This window comes from Globicephala melas, chromosome 4, assembly GCF_963455315.2.
Source record: "Globicephala melas chromosome 4, mGloMel1.2, whole genome shotgun sequence".
In the NCBI taxonomy this organism is placed as follows: Eukaryota; Metazoa; Chordata; class Mammalia; order Artiodactyla; family Delphinidae; genus Globicephala; species Globicephala melas.
This window is the reverse complement of record NC_083317.1, coordinates 55,120,800-55,139,894: the sequence shown is the minus strand read 5'-3', so window position 1 is coordinate 55,139,894 and position 19,095 is coordinate 55,120,800. Positions and strand designations below refer to the sequence as shown.

At 38.8% G+C, this 19,095-nt stretch overlaps 1 protein-coding gene across 1 annotated transcript in view; it reads left to right on the top strand.

Annotated features, from left to right (window-relative positions):
* MYH15 (myosin heavy chain 15) overlaps positions 1–19,095 on the top strand; it is a 152,528-nt gene that overhangs the window by 24,974 nt on the left and 108,459 nt on the right. The window contains 1 exon segment of the mRNA XM_070045449.1: positions 1,347–1,464. Coding sequence (XP_069901550.1) covers positions 1,431–1,464 — 34 coding nt within the window. The 5' untranslated portion in view covers positions 1,347–1,430.

The following is a 19,095-nucleotide window of genomic DNA, read 5'->3' as shown; positions in this document are numbered from 1 at the left end:
CTTCTGATAACACTTATTCTTCACTTCTTTCCTTAGAAGATAGAAGTGCTGTTTTATAAAAGTACAATTGTATGGGTTGTAAGTATTCTTGTTACGCAGCAGAGGGCACTATGGGGCAGAGATTTCACAGGAAAAGGAAAGGTTTCTGAAAGATACTGGGCAAGTGTTCTGGCTTCTGTTGATTGGCAGCTGTCTTGAATTATCCAATGACATGGTCCAAGTTCCGGTTTCATTGAAAGGATCTACAAATGTATATGTAGAAGGGGAAAATAGGCAAATAACGAAAATGAGATTTTTCATGTCCTTCAGATAAATAGTTCTTTTCAGAAGAGGGCCAGTATCAAGAAAAAGATTCTTTTTAAAAATTGAGTTATAATTCCCGTATTATAAAATTTATCCTTTTAAGATGCACAGTTTAGTGAGTTTAAGCATATTCACAATGTTGTGTGACCATCACGCCTACTTAATTCCAGAACGTTCCATTACTCCAAAAAGTAATGGAACTTTTAGCTACCCTAAAGTAGCTACTCTCCATTCCTTTCTCTCCTAGCCCCTGGCAACTACAAATCTACTTTCTGTCTCTATGGACTTGCCTATTCTGGACAGTTCATATAAATAAAATCGTACAATATATGGCCTTTGTGTCAGGATTCTTTCCCTTACTATAAAGTTTTCAAGCCTCATCCATGTTGTAGCATGCATCAATACTTCATTCCATTTTACGACTAAAAAAGTTCCATTGTATTAATATACCACATTTTGTTTATCCAGTCATCAGCTGATGGACATTTGTGTTTTTTTCGTGTTTTGGCCATAATGAATAATGCTACTGGGAACGTTTGTGTACAACGATTTTGTGTGAACATACTTTTTATTTCTCTTGGGTGTATACCTAAGAGTGGAATTTCTGGGTCCTATAGTAACTATGTTTAACTCTTGAGGAGCTGCCAAATGGTTTTCTATAGCAGCTGTACCATTTTATATTCTAGTAGCGTACGAAGGTTCCAATTTCTCCACTTCTTCACCAAAACTCGTTATTGTCTGTCTTTTTGATTATAGCTATTCTAGTGGGTGTGAAGTGGCAGTTCATTGTGGTTTTGATTTGCATTTCTAAGAAATAGAGGCTTTTAAACATTTAGGATTCATGCATTTATTCCCAAACTACAATCTACCTTGCTATATCATTCTAAACAAACCATCCTTCCATCTTTTGGATAGTCTATTGGGCTACAGTGGAATGAATTTTAATAGTGTTTTCCTTGCTCTCTCTCCCTCCCCACTTTCCTCCTTCTCTTTTTCTCTCTCCCTCCCTCCTTCCCTTCTTTTCCTTCCTTTCTTCTGACCAGATGCTGACAAAGCTGCTTTCCTCATGGGCGTTAACTCCTCTGAGCTGGTGAAGGGCTTGATCCATCCTAGAATCAAAGTTGGTAATGAATATGTTACTAGAGGCCAAATTTAGAACAGGTAAGGTATTTCCAGAGCATTACGATTCTATGATCTTGTAGTAATTGTACACATTTCGTATTTGTGTATTTTTCAACTTCTGATGATGTCTGCAACAAGAACTTCTATAAAAAAGTGACTTTGGTAAGTATTCCAAATGTTTTCATCTGTGATGTACACCACAGTAAATGCTCTTGTGTTGAGTCTTTCTAGTATGAAATATACCATTTTGACAGCTTTCCCTTAGGTAACAAGTCTCTTTGCAGATGCAGACAAGTCCTTTACTTGTTGTGATCAACATCTTTGTTGTCCAGCTAAGAAGTTTTTAAAGCTATTGGTTTCTGACATGAATAAAATTGGCAAATTGACATCTATCACCTATTTGGAATATTGACTTTTTAGGCAATCAGACACATTCATTAAGAGTTTCAGAACATATGCTGAAGTTAGCATTTGATTTGAAGAGAGGGGAAAAATGAGACCAGAAGTGAGAGATGGAAGGTCATATAGGTTTTATTCAGTATTCAGGAGAATGTTTTAACTATAGAATAACAAGTGCTCTGAGGACTGCTGATCCTGAGGCTTTGCAATAAACAGTCCCAGAGCTGCCAGGTAATGAGACCATCTAAGTATGCTAGTGCATTTCAAAATAATAATTTACATCTGTTATGTGTTAGTCAGTATGAGGTAGGCCATGCTGCAGTAATACACACACAGTAAAATCTCAGTGACAATAAAGTAGGCATTTATTTCTTACTCATACCAAGTCCAATACAGATTGGACCACCTTCTTCAATTTTGTACTTAGGCAATCTGGAATGCAAGGCCTCCCATGTTGCTGCACAGGGGAAAAGATGATTTGTGAAGAAAATACACCCACTTTAAATGCTTAGGGCTAGAAGTGATATCACCTTTACTAATATTCTATTGGTGAGAATTAGTCGAATTCTCTCCTTAGCTACAAGGGGCTCAGAAATGTAGTCTTTCTGGAAAGAAGAAGTGGTTTGATCACATATAATATATATAAAGCATTCATATTATCTCCTTCCATTCCTACAACAATACTCAGAGTTAAGTAGGGCAGGGATACTTAACTTATGTTTTTTCCAGTTGAGGAAACCAAGGCTTAGGGAACATAAATAACATTCCAAAGGACATACAGCTAGTATTCAGGTGACGCTTAGACTGTCTTACTCTGTATACATCTTAAATCTGAAAATGAGATAGACAAATGTGGAAATTTGTGATAGAAGACAGTTATTTTGACTACAATAAACTCTCTTTCTTTTGGTTTATTAAGGCATCTGGTGTGACTATGTTATTTAAAACAGTTCAACAACTAATCAAAATCAATTTCCTAGTTCAGCTTACTCTATAAATCAATAATTCTTCCTCTACCGTAATACCAATTCTATGGGAATAATTTGCTTACATTTTTGTCCTCTGTGGTAATCAGAGTTTCTTGAGGCCATGGACTGTGTCTAATTCATCTTAATACCTCAGCATCTAGCACAGTGCCCTGCAAGCAGTAGGTGCTCCATAAATGGTTGGGTTTCTTTTTTTTTGCATCTTTATTGGAGTATAATTGCTTTACAATGTTGTGTTAGTTTCTGCTGTATAACAAAGTGAATCAGCTATATGTATACATATATCTCCATATCTCCTCCCTCTTACACCTCTCTCACACCCTCTCTATCCCACCCTTCTAGGTGGTCACAAAACACTGAGCTGATCTCCCTGTGCTATGCATCTGCTTCCCACTAGCTATCTATTTTACATTTGGTAGTGTATATATGTCAATGCTACCCTATCACTTCGTCCCAGCTTCCCCTCCCAACCCCTATGTCCTCAAGTCCATTCTCTGTGTCTGTGTATTTATTCATGTCCTGCCCCTAGGTTCATCAGAACCATTTATTTTTTTTAGATTCCATATATATGTGTTAGCATACAGTATTTGTTTTTCTCTTTCTGACTTACTTCACTATGTATGACAGATTCTAGATCCATCCACCTCACTACAAATAATGCAATTTTGTTTCTTTTTATGGCTGAGTAATATTCCATTGTATATATGTACCACATCTTCTTTATTCATTCATCTGTCGATGGACACTTAGGTTGCTTCCATGTCCTGGCTATTGTAAATAGTGCTGCAATGAACATGGGGGTACATGTCTCTTTTTGAATTATGGTTTACTCAGGGTACATGCCCAGTAGTGGGATTGCTGGGTCGTATGGTAATTCTATTTTTAGTTTTTTAAGGAACCTCCACACTGTTCTCCATGGTGGTTGTATCAATTTACATTCCCACCAACAGTGCAAGAAGGTTCTCTTTTCTCCACACCCCATCCAGCATTTATTGTTTGTAGATTTTTTGACGATGGCCATTCAGACGGGTGTGAGATGATACCTCATTGTAGTTTTGATTTGCATTTCTCTAATGATTAGTGATGTTGAACATCCTTTCATGTGTTTGCTGGCCATATGGATATCTTCTTTGAAGAAATGTCTATTTAGGTCTTCTGCCCATTTTTGGATTGTTTGTTTTTTTGATATTGAGCTGCATGAGCTGCTTGTAAATTTTGGAGATTAATCCTTTGTCAGTTGCTTCATTTGCAAATATTTTCTGCCATTCTGAGGGTTGTCTTTTCATCTTGTTTATGGTTTCCTTTGCTGTGCAAAAGCTTTTGAGTTTCATTAGGTAGCATTTTTTTATTTTTGTTTTTATTTCCATTTCTCTAGGAGTGGGTCAAAAACGATCTTGCTGTGATTTATGTCATAGAGTGTTCTGTGTATGTTTTCCCCTAAGAGATAAACTTGATTTTTAAAAACTGTTTAAATGGAACTTTTCAGTACTAATAGCTCTTGTTTTGAGGAAAATTTTATATTAATTTTAGCAATACTTTCACCTTCACTTGTTTCTCCTCCTGTGAATTTTAAGTAATATTATATTTAATACTTTTTTTCGGTGGGGGTGAACTATAGAGGATAGTTTTTTTCTTCTTCATCATTTTTTTTCTTTTCTTTTTTTTTGGGTTATTTTATATTGTTATTTATTTATTTATTTATTTTTAACATCTTTATTGGGGTATAATTGCTTTACAATGGTGTGTCAGTTTCTGCTTTATAACAAAGTGAATCAGTTATACATATACATATGTTCCCATATCTTTTCCCTCTTGCATCTCCCTCCCTCCCACCCTCCCTATCCCACCCCTCCAGGCGGTCACAAAGCACCGAGCCAATATCCCTGTGCCATGCGGCTGCTTCCCACTAGCTATCTACCTTACGATTGTTAGTGAATATATGTCCATGCCTCTCTCTCGCCCTGTCACAGCTCACCCTTCCCCCTCCCCATATCCTCAAGTCTGTTCTCCAGTAGGTCTGTGTCTTTATTCCTGTCTTACCCCTAGGTTCTTCATGACATTTTTTCCCCTTAAATTCCATATATATGTGTTAGCATATGGTATTTGTCTTTTTCTTTCTGACTTACTTCACTCTGTATGACAGACTCTAGGTCTATCCACCTCATTACAAATAGCTCAATTTCATTTCTTTTTATGGCTGAGTAATATTCCATTGTATATATGTCCCACATCTTCTTTATCCATTCATCCGATGATGGGCACTTAGGTTGTTTTCATCTCCAGGCTATTGTAAACAGAGCTGCAATGAACATTTTGGTACATGACTCTTTTTGTATTTTGGTTTTCTCAAGGTATATGCCCAGTAGTGGGATTGCTGGGTCATATGGTAGTTCTATTTGTAGTTTTTTTAAGGAACCTCCATACTGTTCTCCATAGTGGCTGAACCAATTCACATTCCCACCAGCAGTGCAAGAGTGTTCCCTTTTCTCCACACCCTCTCCAGCATTTATTGTTTCTAGATTTTTTGATGATGGCCATTCTGACTGGTGTGAGTTGATATCTCATTGTAGTTTTGATTTGCATTTCTCTAATGATTAATGATGTTGAGCATTCTTTCATGTGTTTGTTGGCAGTCTGTATATCTTCTTTGGAGAAATGTCTATTTAGGTCTTCTGCCCATTTTTGGATTGGGTTGTTTGTTTTTTTTGTTATTGAGCTGCATGAGCTGCTTGTACATTTTGGAGATTAATCCTTTGTCAGTTGCTTCATTTGCAAATATTTTCTCTCATTCTGAGGGTTGTCTTTTGGTCTTGTTTATGGTTTCCTTTGCTGTGCAAAAGCTTTGAAGTTTCAATAGGTCCCGTTTTTTAATTTTTGTTTTTATTTCCATTTCTCTAGGAGGTTCTGATCTGGTCTTTATGATTTATTTCCTTCTGCTAACTTTGGAGTTTTTTTGTTTTGCTTTGTCTAATTGCTTTCGGTGTAAGGTTAGGTTGTTTATTTGAGATGTTTCTTGTTTCTTGAGGTGGGATTGTATTGCTATAAACTTCCCTTTAGAATTGCTTTTGCTGCATCCCATTGGTTTTGGGTCATCGTGTTTTCGTTGTCATTTGTTTCTAGGTATTTTTAGATTTCCTCTTTGATTTCTTCAGTCATCTCTTGGTTCTTTAGTAGCATGTTGTTTAGCCTCCATGTGTTTGTATTTTTTACAGATTTTTTCCTGTAAATGATATCTAGTCTTATAGCATTGTGGTCAGAAAATGTACTTGATATGATTTCAATTTTCTTAACTTTACCAAGGCTTGATTTGTGACCCAAGATATGATCTATCCTGGAGAATGTTCCATGTGCACTTGAGAAGAAAGTGTATTCTGTTGTTTTTGGATGGAATGTCCTATAAATATCAGTTAAGTCCATGTAGTCTAATGTGTCATTTAAAGCTTGTGTTTCCTTATTTTTTTTCATTTTGGATGATCTGTCCATTGGTGAAAGTGGGGTGTAAAGTCCCCTATTATTATTGTGTTACTGTCAGTTTCCCCTTTTATGGCTGTTAGCATTTGCCTTTTATATTGAGGTGCTCCTTTGTTGGGTTCATAAATATTTACAATTGTTTTATCTTCTTCTTGGATTGATCCCTTGATAATTATGTGGTTTTCTTCTTTGTCTCTTGTTATAGACTTTATTTTAACGTCTATTTTGTCTGATATGAGAACTGCTACTCCAGCTTTCTTTTGATTTCCATTTGCATAGAATATCTTTTTCCATCCCCTCACTTTCAGTCTGTGTGTGTCCCTAGGTCTGAAGTGGGTCTCTTGTAGACAGCGTATATATGGGCCTTGTTTTTGTATCCTTTCAGCCAGTCTGTTTCTTTTCACTGGAGCATTTAATCCATTTAATTTAAAGTAATTATTGATATGTATGTTCCTATTACCATTTTCTTAATTGTTTCCGGTTTGTTTTTGTAGGTCTTTTTCTTCTCTTGTTTTCCCCCACCTATAGAAGTTCCTTTAGCATTTGTTGTAAAGCTGGTTTGGTGGTGCTGAGTTCTCTTAGCTTTTGCTTGTCTGTAAAGGTTTTAATTTCTCTGTCAAATCTGAATGAGATCCTTGCTATGTAGAGTAATCTTGGTTGTAGAGTTTTCCCTTTCATCACTTTAAATATGTCTTGCCACTCCTTTCTGGCTTGCAGAGTTTCTGCTTAAAGATCAGCTCTTAACCTTATAGGGATTCCCTTGTATGTTATTTGTTGCTTTTCCCTTCCTGCTTTAAATATTTTTTCTTTGTATTTAATTTTTGATAGTTTGATTAATATGTGTTTTGGCATGTTTCTCCTCGGATTTATCCTGTATGGACTCTCTGTGCTTCCTGGACTTGATTGACTATTTCCTTTCCCATGTTAGGGAAGTTTTCAAGTATAATCTCTTCAAATATTTTCTCAGACTCTTTATTTTTCTCTTCTTCTTCTAGGTCCCCTATAATTCAAAAGTTGTTACATTTAATATTGTCCCAGAAATCTCTGAGACTGTTGTCAGTTCTTTTCATTCTTTTCTCTTTATCTGCTCTGCAGCCGTTATTTCCAGTATTCTATCTTCCAGGTCATTGTCCATTCTTCTGCCTCAGTAATTCTGCTATTGATTCCTTCTAGAGTATTTTTAACTTCATTTATTGTGTTGTTCATCATTGTTTGTTTGCTCTTTAGTTCTTCTAGGTCCTTGTTAAACATTTATTCTATTTTCTCCATTCTATTTCCAAGATTTTGGATCATCTTTACTATCACTACTCTGAATCCTTTTTCAGGTAGACTGTCTATTTCTTCCTCATTTGTTTGGTCTGGTGGGTTTTTACCTTGCTTCTGCATCTGGTGCATATTTCTCTGTCTTTTCATTTTGTTTAACTCACTGTGTTTGCAGTCTCCTTTTTGCAGTCTGCAGGTTCGTAGTTCCTCTTATTTCTCTTGTCTGCCCCCAGTGGGTGAAGTTGTTTCAGTGGGTTGTGTAGGTTTCCTGGTGGGGGGGACTGGTTCCTGTCTTCTTTTGGGTGGGGCTGGATCTTGTCTCTTTTGTGGGCAGGGCCGCATCTGGTGTGTTTTGGGGTGTCTTTGAACTTAATATGACTTTAGGCAGCCTGTGTGCTAATGAATGGAGCTGTGTTCCTCTCTTACTAGTTGTTTGGCGTGGGTTTTCCAGCACTGGAGCTTGTTGGCCATTGGGTGGAGCTCAGTCTTAATGTTGAGATGGAGATCTCTGAGAGAGCTCTCACCAATTTATATTATGTGGAGCTGGAAGGACTCTGAAGGTCTCTGGCAGCCCAGTGTCCTGGAATCAGCTCTCCCAACTTGGAGGCTCAGGCCCAACACCCGGCTGGAGCACCATAACCCTGCCAACTGCATGGCATGGAATAAAATGAAGAAAAAAAAAGTGAACAGACAGAACCCCAAAACAAATGGTAAAAGCAAAACTAAATTGACAAAATCACACAAAAAAACATACACACACACACACTCACAAAAAGAGAAAAAAAAAAAGGAAGAGAGAAACCAAACCAGTAAACAAACCCACCAATGAAAACAAGCACTAAAAACTAAGCTAAGATAAACATAAAACCAAAAACGAATCAAACGCAGTAAGAAAACCCCAAGGCTACAGTTGCTCCCAAATTCCATCGCCTCAATTTTGGGACATTTGTTGTCTATTCAGGTACTCCACAGATGTAGGGTTTATCAAGCTGATTGCGGGGATTTAATCTGCTGCTCTTGAGGCTGCACAGAGAAACTTCCCTTTCTCTACTTTGTTTGCACAGCTCCTGGGGTTCAGCTTTGGTTTTGGCCCCACCTCTGCGTGTAGGCCGCTCTCAGGCATCTCTTCCCCACCCAGAGAGGAGGGTGTTAAAGCTGTGGCTGATTAGGGCTCTCTTACTCCCTCAGTCTAGTTAGAGGGAGGAGTATGGTAGTCATAATTGGAATGTGGGGCATGCCTGCAGTGGCAGAGACTGGCATGATGTTGCAACAGCCTGAGGTGCACCATGTGTTCTTCCAGGGAAGGTGGCCCTAGATCATGGGACCCTGGCAGTGGCGGGCTGCACAGCCTTCTGGAGGGGTGTGGGTAGTGACCTGTGCTTGCACACAGGATTCTTGGTGGCAGTGGCGGCAGTAATAGAGGTCTTTGCCTGCCTCTGGGGTCCAAGATGTTAGCCATTGGTCATGCCTGTCTCTGGAGCTCACTTAGGCGGTGCTCTGCCATCTGTGGGCACATGGAGCAGGAAGCCTCTCTCCTCACACCCCCCAAAACAATGGTCTCTTGACTCTCCATCAGGTCCAGACTTTTTCTCGGACTCCCTCCTGGCTAGCTGTAGTGCACTAGCCCCCTTCAGGCTGTCTTCATGCAGCCAACCCCAGTCCACTCCCTAGGGTCTGACCTCTGAAGCTCAAGCCTCAGCTCCCAGCTCTCACCTGCCCCAGTGGGTGAGCAGACAACCGTCTCAATCTGGTGAGTGCTGGTTGGCACTGATCCTCTGTGTGGGAATCTCTCTGCTTTGCCCTCTGCACCCCTGTTGCTGTGTTGTCTTCTGTGGCTCCAAAGCTTCCCACCCCCATCCACACCAGTGAAGGGACTTCCTAGTGTGTGGAAGCTTTTCCTCCTTCACAGCTCCCTCCCAGAGGTTCAGGTCCTGTTCCTATTCTTTTATCTCTGTGTTTTCTTTTTTCTTTTGCCCTACCCAGATATGTGGGGATTTTCTTGCCTTTTGGGAAGTCTGAGGTCTTCTGCCAGCATTCAGTAGGTGTTCTGTAGGAGTTGTTCCACATGTAGATGTATTTTTGATGTATTTGTGGGGAGGAAGGTGATCTCCACGTCTTATTCCTCTGCTGTCTTCAAGGTCTGCCTGTGTTTCTTTTTTGCAGAGGTGTATGTTAGCCATTCTGTACTTCCTATGTATTCTAGACAGCTCTGGCTTGATATTTCACCAAGCTGAAAATGACTTCTGGTTTGGGAACTTGACACACCATTGAGATCAAATTGAAATCATTTTCCAGCATTACATCCCTGTACAGACTTTTCTGAGCAAGGTTCAACAATTGGCACTCCTCCCTGCCAAAGTCTACAGTTACATCCTTGAAAGACACTGATCCCTGACTGTTCTTCACGGACATCAGAGACACCTCTTCACTCAGCCCCTGGAAGCTCCCTGTGCTCACCAGCCCCTCACCCACACTCTTTCAAGACAGTGGCCATCTAATCACAGCCATAAATGTTAAAATAAAATATTGAGCTGATGTTGAACCATACTCAGCAGGACAAGTAGCTAAGCTATTTCTTGGTAGTGAGGTTATAGGTGTTTGGCAGCTTCTTGCCTTTTAAGACATTCGCCACCACATGCCTGCATGACATGCTATGATTATAGAAGAGGACTTGCTCTGTGTAAAACTAATGAACCCATAGGAGGACTGAAATCAAACCTTCGTCTCTTTAATATTGTGTTCTCAGGGACTGAGTTACTACCCCAGCCTCTACTATAATGGAATCAGTGAAGCAAGCTAATATATTATTATTCAACAGTAAAAGAAAAGAAACCCTCATCCTCCATCCTCTCCCTCCCTCCCCAACTCTCCCTCTTGCTCATGCACTCTCTCTATTTCTCTCTCTCTCTTCTTCCATCTCCTGGAGACAAAGCAAGAAAGCACACTGTAAGGCTTTTCTTTTCTTAGGAATTGTACTGACTTTATAGAGACAATTGTCATGGCTAAGAATAGAGATGTATATGCTGTTGATGACAATTGCAAAAGATGGCAAAAATTCTTGCAGTGTTAACACGCTATACAAAATTTAGTTCTAGCTCTAATGCTAACTAACTCTTGGACTTTGGTCAAATACTCCATCTCTCTGAGCACCCATGAAGAAGTTAAATTCTTCTGTGTGTCTTAGTGGTGGGGTGATTGGCATCTAAAGGGGATAATTCTTTGTGTATGAGCATGTTCACACATTGTAGGAGGCTTTGCATTCCTGCTCCAAGGTGCTAAATACCAGTAATACTCTCAGTCACTATAACAATGGAAAAATGCCCACCCTGTTTCCAAATGCCCCCCACCCTTAGGGGGAGGCACCATCCCGAGTTGAGAGACACTATACGTGATTATCAGGAAGTAAGGTTCTTCAGGCCTAGTATTTTATGACTCCAGGAGAGTTTTGACTGTGCTGATCAGAAATAAGTTATTTTACTTTAAAAAGATTAATAATGATCAAACAATAATAATAATAAGAGGCATTGAATGTTCACTATGGGTGCTATGCTATGTGCTTTGTATGGATAGCTTATTTAATCTAACAGCAAGCCTGCAAAATTGATCTTATTTACATTTCCATTTTATAGTTAAAGACAGTGAACCTTAGAACGATTAACTGCTCAAGGCAACATGGGTAATAAATACTGGATTGAGGGTGAGGAAGTGATAAAAGTGGAAAAGGGATGGGAAAGGGGGAACTAATATTTATTGGATGCTAAGTGTCAAATGTTGTGCTATGTATATTTACATCCACTGTCTCATTGAACCTCTCCCAACAACCATGAGACAAGAATATTTTAATATTGTTATTTTACAGATGAGAAAGTGAGGGATCAAGGTGGTTAAAAATATGGCTATTTGACTCCACTTCTTTTCAGTTTTGTTTTTTTCTGTCATATACTCTCGAACCCCAAGTAATCAAAGTCTTCTGTGAGGTTATTTTGAAAAGAGCTCAGACATAGGTCCATTTAGTCCCTGAAAAGTGGGCATGTAGATTTTCCTGCCTCTGTCGTACTTCATTGGACAGAAAGTGATGAAAATGATTAATTGGTGAGCAGTATATTGGATTATCAGTTTTATTAATTGATTCAGCACATATCATACCATCCATTGCTTCCTCTGCTACAACTTCAGGCTTTCTTCCTGTTTTTTGCTACTCCCCACCCATGGCCAGTTTCTCTCCCACTCCTACTTCTCAAGTATTTAGGGAATTAAAAGGGAGTGAGCAAGTTAGTCATGTTCTTTTTAACTTTCAAAGTGACTGCTATAGACAGAGAGTGATTCCTCGGTGCTCCGGAGGATAAAAATCATTCCTGGTGCTTTATTTGTGCGGGTGTGCTCTTGACGCCAATAATAAAAAACTGTGATGCCATCGGCTTATGGATTACTGTGGAAATGACTCAAGATAACTGATCAGGGAGTGAGTGACTCATAACTAAATCACTACCAGACACAAACTGGCTCCTGCTGTGTTCACTCTCCTGGGCAGCTAAAGGATGGATGCAATAGGCCTATTTTAAATGTTAAGTCGTTGGAGCACATTCTGCTTCCAGGCTTGGAGACTGTCCAGCTGAAAGTCACTCCTACTTGGAGTCTATCAGAAACCTGCTACTACAGCAGTGCCTTTGCATCACGGCAACAGGATCTGCATCTGTACAGCAGCAGCAGGCACAGAGGTTGGAGCTCTCCCTAGTAGGTTATGAGAGAGCTTTTGCCACACACCTCCAGGGAGGGGAAATGCAGCCTGAGTTTTATAGTAGGAGAATCTGAGTCAGAATGATGCACTAAATTGCCATTCTCCCTGCACAGAGTTGAGAACGGCCCTGGGAATTAATATAATAAAGAAGGTGGAAGCTGAGGCTGGAAAGAATCTTTAAGAGCATAATTCAGGTGAAGAGACTGCAGCCCAGGGAGGTTAGGTCACTTGCCAAAGGTTATACAATTTATTAGCAACAGCAGCAGAAGGACGAGGGCTGGGGATTCGAGATTCCTAACATACTCTACCAGTATTTTTCAAACTTTATGGTGTGTAGGAGTCAGAGGGGATTGTGTTAGAGTAAAAATTCTGGTTTATAGGTCTGGGATGGGGGGAGACCCTCAAGATGGTGGAGGATTAAGACGTGGAGATCACCTTCCTCTCCAAAATTACATCAGAAATACATCTACATGTGGAACAACTCCTACAGAACACCTAATGAACGCTGGCAGAAGACATCAGACTTTCCAAAAGCCATGTGGCTGACAGGGTCTTGGTTCCCCAGCTGGGTGTCAGGCCTGTGCCTCTGAGGTGGGAGAGCTGAGTTCAGGACATTGGTCCACCAGAGACCTCTCAGTTCCATGTAATATCAAATGGCGAAAGCTCTCCCAGAGATCTCCATCTCAACACTAAGACCTAGCTCCACTCAACAACCGGCAAGCTACAGTGCTGGACACCCTATGCAAAACAATGAGAAAGACAGGAACACAACCCCACCCCTTAGGAGAGAGGCTGCCTAAAATCATAAGGTCACAGCCACCCTGAAACACACAGCCAGACGTGGTGCTGCCCACCAGAAAGACAAAATCTAGCCTCATCCACCAGAAGACAGGCACTAGTCCCCTCGACCAGGGAGCCTACACAACCCACTGAACAAACCTTAGCCACTGGGGGCAGACACCAAAAACAACTAGAACTATGAAACTGCAGCCTGTGAAAAGGAGACTGCAAACACAGTAAGTTAAGCAAAATGAGAAGACAGAGAAACACACAGGAGATAAAGGAGCAAGGTAAAAACCCACCAGACCAAACAAATGAAGAGGAAATAGGCAGTCTACCTGAAAAAGAATTCAGAGTAGTGATAGTAAAGATGATCCAAAATCTTGGAAATAGAATGGAGAAAAAACGAGAAACGTTTAACAAGGACTTAGAAGAACTAAAGAGCAAACAAACAATGATGAACATTATTGAATAAATGAAGTTAAAAATTCTCTAGAAAGAATCAATAGCAGAATAACCGAGGCAGAAGAATGGATAAGTGACCAGGAAGATAAAATAGTGGAAATAATTACTGTAGAGCAGAATAAAGAAAAGGGAATGAAAAGAATTGAGGACAGTCTTGGACACCACTGCGACAACATTAAACACACCAACATTCGAATTATAGGGGTCCCAGAAGAAGAAGGGAAAAAGAAATATACTGAGAAAATGTTTGAAGATATTATAGTTGAAAACTTCCCTAATATGGGAAAGGAAATAGTCAATCAATTCCAGGAAGTGCAGAGAGTCCCATACAGGAGAAATCCAAGGAGAAACATGTCAAGACACATATTAATCAAACTACTGAAAATTAAATACAAAGAAAAAATATTAAAAGCAGCAAGGGAAAACAACAAATAATATACAAGGGAATCCCCATAAGGTTAACAGCTGATCTTAGAGCAGAAACTCTGCAAACCAAAAGGGAGTGGCAAGACATATTTAAAGTGGTGAAAGGGAAAAACTTATAACAAAGATTACTCTAACCAGCAAGGATCTCATTCAGATTTGATGGAGAAATTAAAACCTTTATAGACAAGCAAAGGCTAAGAGAATTCAGCACCACCAAAGAAGCTTTACAACAAATTCTAAAAGAACTTCTCTAGGCAGGAAACACAAGAGAAGGAAAAGACCTACAATAACAAACTCAAAACAATTAAGAAAATGGTAATAGGAACATACATATCGATGATTACCTTAAATGTAAATAGATTAAATGCTCCCACCAAAAGACATAGACTAGCTGAATGGATACAAAAACAAGATCCGTACATAGGCTGTCTACACGAGACCCAATTCAGACCTAGGGACACATGCAGACCAAAAGTGAGGGGATGGAAAAAGATATTCCATTCTCTAGTAGGCCTGCATGTTTATTTCCATCCTGCCCCTAGGTTCTTCATGATCATCTTTTTTTTATAGATTCCGTATATATATGGAATATATATATATATATATATATATATATACACATTTTTCTCTTTCTGACTTAATTCACTCTGTATGACAGACTCTAGGTCCATCCACTTCACTACAAATAACTCAATTTCATTTCTTTTTATGGCTGAGTAATATTCCATTGTATATATGTTCACATCTTCTTTATCTATTCATCTGTTGATAGACACTTAGGTTGCTTCCATGTCATGCCTATTGTAATGCCTAAGGAGGCATTGTCTCCTTAGGCAGGTTTATTCCTAGGTACTTTATTCTTTTTGTTGCAGTGGTAAATGGGAGTGTTTCCTTAATTTCTCTTTCAGATTTTTCATCATTAATATATAGGAATGCAAGAGATTTTTGTGCATTAATTTTATATCCTGCTACTTTACCAAATTCATTTATTAGCTCTAGTAGTTTTGTGGTAACATCTTTAGGATTCTGTATTTATAGTGTCATGTCATCTGCAAACAGTGACAGCTTTACTTCTTCTTTTCTGATTTGGATTCCTTTTGTTTCTTTTTCTTCTCTGATTGCTGTGGCTAAAACTTCCAAAACAATGTTGAATAATAGTGGTGAGAATGGACAACCTTGTCTTGTTGCTGATCTTAGAGGAAATGGTTTCAGTTTTTCACCATTGAGAATAATTTTGGCTGTGGATTTGTCATATATGGCATTTATTATGTTGAGGTAAGTCAAGTTCCCTCTTTGCCTACTTTCTGGAGGATTTTTATCATAAATGGGTGTTGAAGTTTTTGAAGGCTTTTTCTGCATCTATTGAGATGATCATATGGTTTTTATTCTTCAATTTTTAATGTGGTTTATCACACTGATTGATTTGCATATATTGAAGACTCCTTGCATTCCTGGGATAAACTGCACTTGATCATGGTGTATGATCCTTTTAATGTGCTGTTGGATTCTGTTTGCTAGTATTTTGTTGAGGATTTTTGCTTCTATGTTCATCAGTGATATTGGCCTGTAGTTTTCTTGTTTGTGACATCTTTGTCTGGTTTTGTTATCAGGGTGATGGTGGCCTTGTAGAATGAGTTTGGGGTTTGTTCCTCCCTCTGCTATATTTTGGAAGAGTTTGAGAAGGATAGGTGTTAGCTCTTCTCTAAATGTTTGGTAGAATTTGCCTGTGAAGCCATCTGGTCCTGGGTTTTTATCTGTTGGAAGATTTTTAATCACAGTCTCAATTTCAGTCCTTGTGATTGGTGTGTTTATAGTTTCTATTTCTTCCTTGTTCAGTCTCAGATGGTTGTGCTTTTCTAAGAATTTGTCCATGTCTTTTAGGTCATCCATTTTTTTGGCATAGAGTTGCTTGTAGTAATGTCTCATGATCCTTTGTATTTCTGCAGTGTCAGTTATTACTTCTCCTTTTTTATTTCTAATTCTGGTGATTTGAGCCTTCTTCCTTTTTTTCTTGAGGAATCTGACCAATGGTTTATCAATTTTATCTTCACAAAGAACCAGCTTTTAGTTTTACTGATCTTTGCCATTGTTTCCCTTGTTTCTCTTTCAGTTATTTCTGATCTGATCTTTATGACTTCCTTCCTTCTGCCAACTTCAGGGTTTTTTGGTTCCTCTTTCTCTAATTGCTTTAGGTGTAAGTTTAGGTTGTTTATTTGAGATTCCTCCTGTTTCTTAAGGTAGGACTCTATTGCCATAAACTTCCATCTTAGAACTGCCTTTGCTGCATCCCACAGGTTTTGGATTGTTGTGGTTTCATTGTCATTTGTTTATAAGTATTTTTTTATTTCCTCTTTGATTTCTTCAGTGATCTCTTGGTTATTAAGTAGTGTATTGTTTACCCTCCATGTGTTTGTATTTTTTACCGATTTTTTCCTGTAATTGATATCTGGTTTCATAGTGTTGTGGTCAGAAAAGATACTTGATATGATTTCAATTTTCTTAAGTTTACCAAGGCTTGATTTGTGACCCAAGATATGGTCTATCCTGGAGAATGTTCCATGAGCACTTGAGAAGAAAGTGTATTCTGTTGTTTTTAGATGGAATGTCCTATAAATATCAATTAAGTCCATCTTGTTTAATGTATCATTTAAAGCTTGTGTTTGCTTATTTATTTTCTTTTTGGTTGATCTGTCCATTGGTGAAAGTGGGGTGTTAAAGTCCCCTACTATGATTGTGTTACTGTCATTTTCCCCTTTTTTGGCTGTTAGCATTTGCCTTATATATTGTGGTGCTCCTTTGTTGGGTTCATAAATATTTACAATTGTTATATCTTCTTCTCCAATTGGTCCCTTGATCATTATTTAGTGTCCTTCTTTGTCTCTTGTAATAGTCTTTGTGTTAAAGTCTATTTTGTCTGATATGATTGCTACTCCAGCTTTCTTTTGATTTCCATTTGCATGGAATATCTTTTTCCATCCCCTCACTTTTAGTTTGTATGTGTCCCTAGGTCTGACATGGGTCTCGTGTAGACAGCCTATGTATGGGCCTTGTTTTTGTATCCATTCAGCCAGTCTATTCTTTTGGTAGGAGCATTTAATCCATTTACATTTAAGGTAATTATCGATATGTATGTTCCTATTACCATTTTCTTAATTGTTTTGAGTTTGTTATTGTAGGTCTTTTCCTTTTCTTGTGTTTCCTGCCTAGAGAAGTTCTTTTAGAATTTGTTGTAAAGCTTCTTTGGTGGTGCTGAATTCTCTTAGCTTTTGCTTGTCTGTAAAGGTTTTAATTTCTCTGTCAAATCTGAATGAGATCCTTGCTGGGTAGAGTAATCTTGGTTGTAGTTTTTTCCCTTTCATCATTTTAAATATGTCCTGCCCCTGCCTTCTGGCCTGCAGAGTTTCTGCTCTAAGATCAGCTGTTAACCTTATGGGGATTTCTTGTATGGTATTTGTTGTTTTCCCTTGCTGCTTTTAATATTTTTTCTTTGTATTTAATTTTCAGTAGTTTGATTAATATGTGTCTTGGCGTGTTTCTCCTTGGTTTTATCCTGTATGGGACTCTCTGCACTTCCTGGACTTGACTAATTACTTCCTTTCCCATGTTAGGGAAGCTTTCAACTATAATCTCTTCAAATATTTTCTCAGTCCCTTTCTTTTTCTCTTCTTCTTCTGGGACCCCTATAATTCGAATACTGGTGCGTTTTATGTTGTCCCAGAGGTCTGTGAGACTGTCCTCTATTATCTTCATTCTTTTTTCTTCATTCTGCTCTGCAGCAGTTATTTCCACTATTTTGTCTTCCAGGTCACTTATCCATTCTTCTGCCTCAGTTTTTCTGCTACTGATTCCTTCTAGAGAAGTTTTAAGTTCATTTATTGTGTTGTTCATCATTGTTTGTTTGCTCTTTCGTTCTTCTAGGTCCTTGTTAAAAGTTTCTTGTATATTCTCCATTCTATTTCCAAGATTTTGGATTATCTCCACTATCATTACTCTGAATTCTTTTTCAGGTAGACTGCCTATTTCCTCTTCATTTGTTCGGTCTGGTGGGTTTTTACCTAGCTCCTTCATCTGCTTTGTGTTTCTTTGTATTCACATTTTGCTTCACTTACTGTGTTTGGGGTCTACTTTTCGCAGGCTGAAGGTTTGTAGTTCCTGTTGTTTTTGGTGTCTGCCCCCAGTGGCTAAGTTTGGTTCAGTGGATTATGTAGGCTTCCTGGTGGAGGGGTCTAGTGCCTTTGTTCTGATAGATGAGACTGGATCTTGTCTTTCTGGTTGGCAGGTCTGCGTCTGGTGGTGTGTTTTGTGGTGTCTGTGACCTTAATATTATTTTAGGGAGGCTCTCTGCTAATGGGTGGCTTGTGTTCCTGTCTTGCTAGTTGTTTTTCATAGGATGTCCAGCACTGTAGCTTGCTGTTCATTGAGTGGAGCTGGGTCTTGATGTTGAAAATGAGATCTGTGGGAGATTTTCACCCTTTGATATTACGTGGAGCTGGGAGGTCTCTGGTGGACGAATGTCCTGAACTTGGCTCTCCCACCTCAGAGGCACAAATCTGACACCTAGCCAGAGCACCAAGATGCTGTCATCCACACAGCTCAGAATAAAAGGGAGAAAACAGAAGGAAAGAATGAGAAAAATAAAACAAAGTTATTAAAATAAAAAATAATTATTAAATATAAAAAAATTTAAAAAGTAATAAAAAATAAGAAAGAAAGAAGAGAGCAACCAAAGCAAAAAACAAATCCACCAATTACAAGCGCTAAAAACTATACTAAAAAAAAAAGAAAGAAAAATTTGATGGACAGAACCCTAGGACACATGGTAAAAGCAAAGCTATACAGACAAAATCACACACAGAAGCATACACATACACACTCACAAAAAGAGAAAAAGGGAAAAAATATATATATATCATTGCTCCCAAACTCCACCTCCTCAATTTGGGTTGATTCGTTATCTATTAGGGTATTCCACAGATGCAGGGTGCATCAAGTTGATTGTGGAGATTTAATCCGCTGCTCCTGAGGCTGCTGGGAGAAATTTCCCTCTCTTTTCTTTGTTCGCACAGCTCCCGGGGTTCAGCTTTGGATTTGGACCCACCTCTGTGGTAGGTCACCGAAGGCGTCTGTTGTTCGCTCAGACAG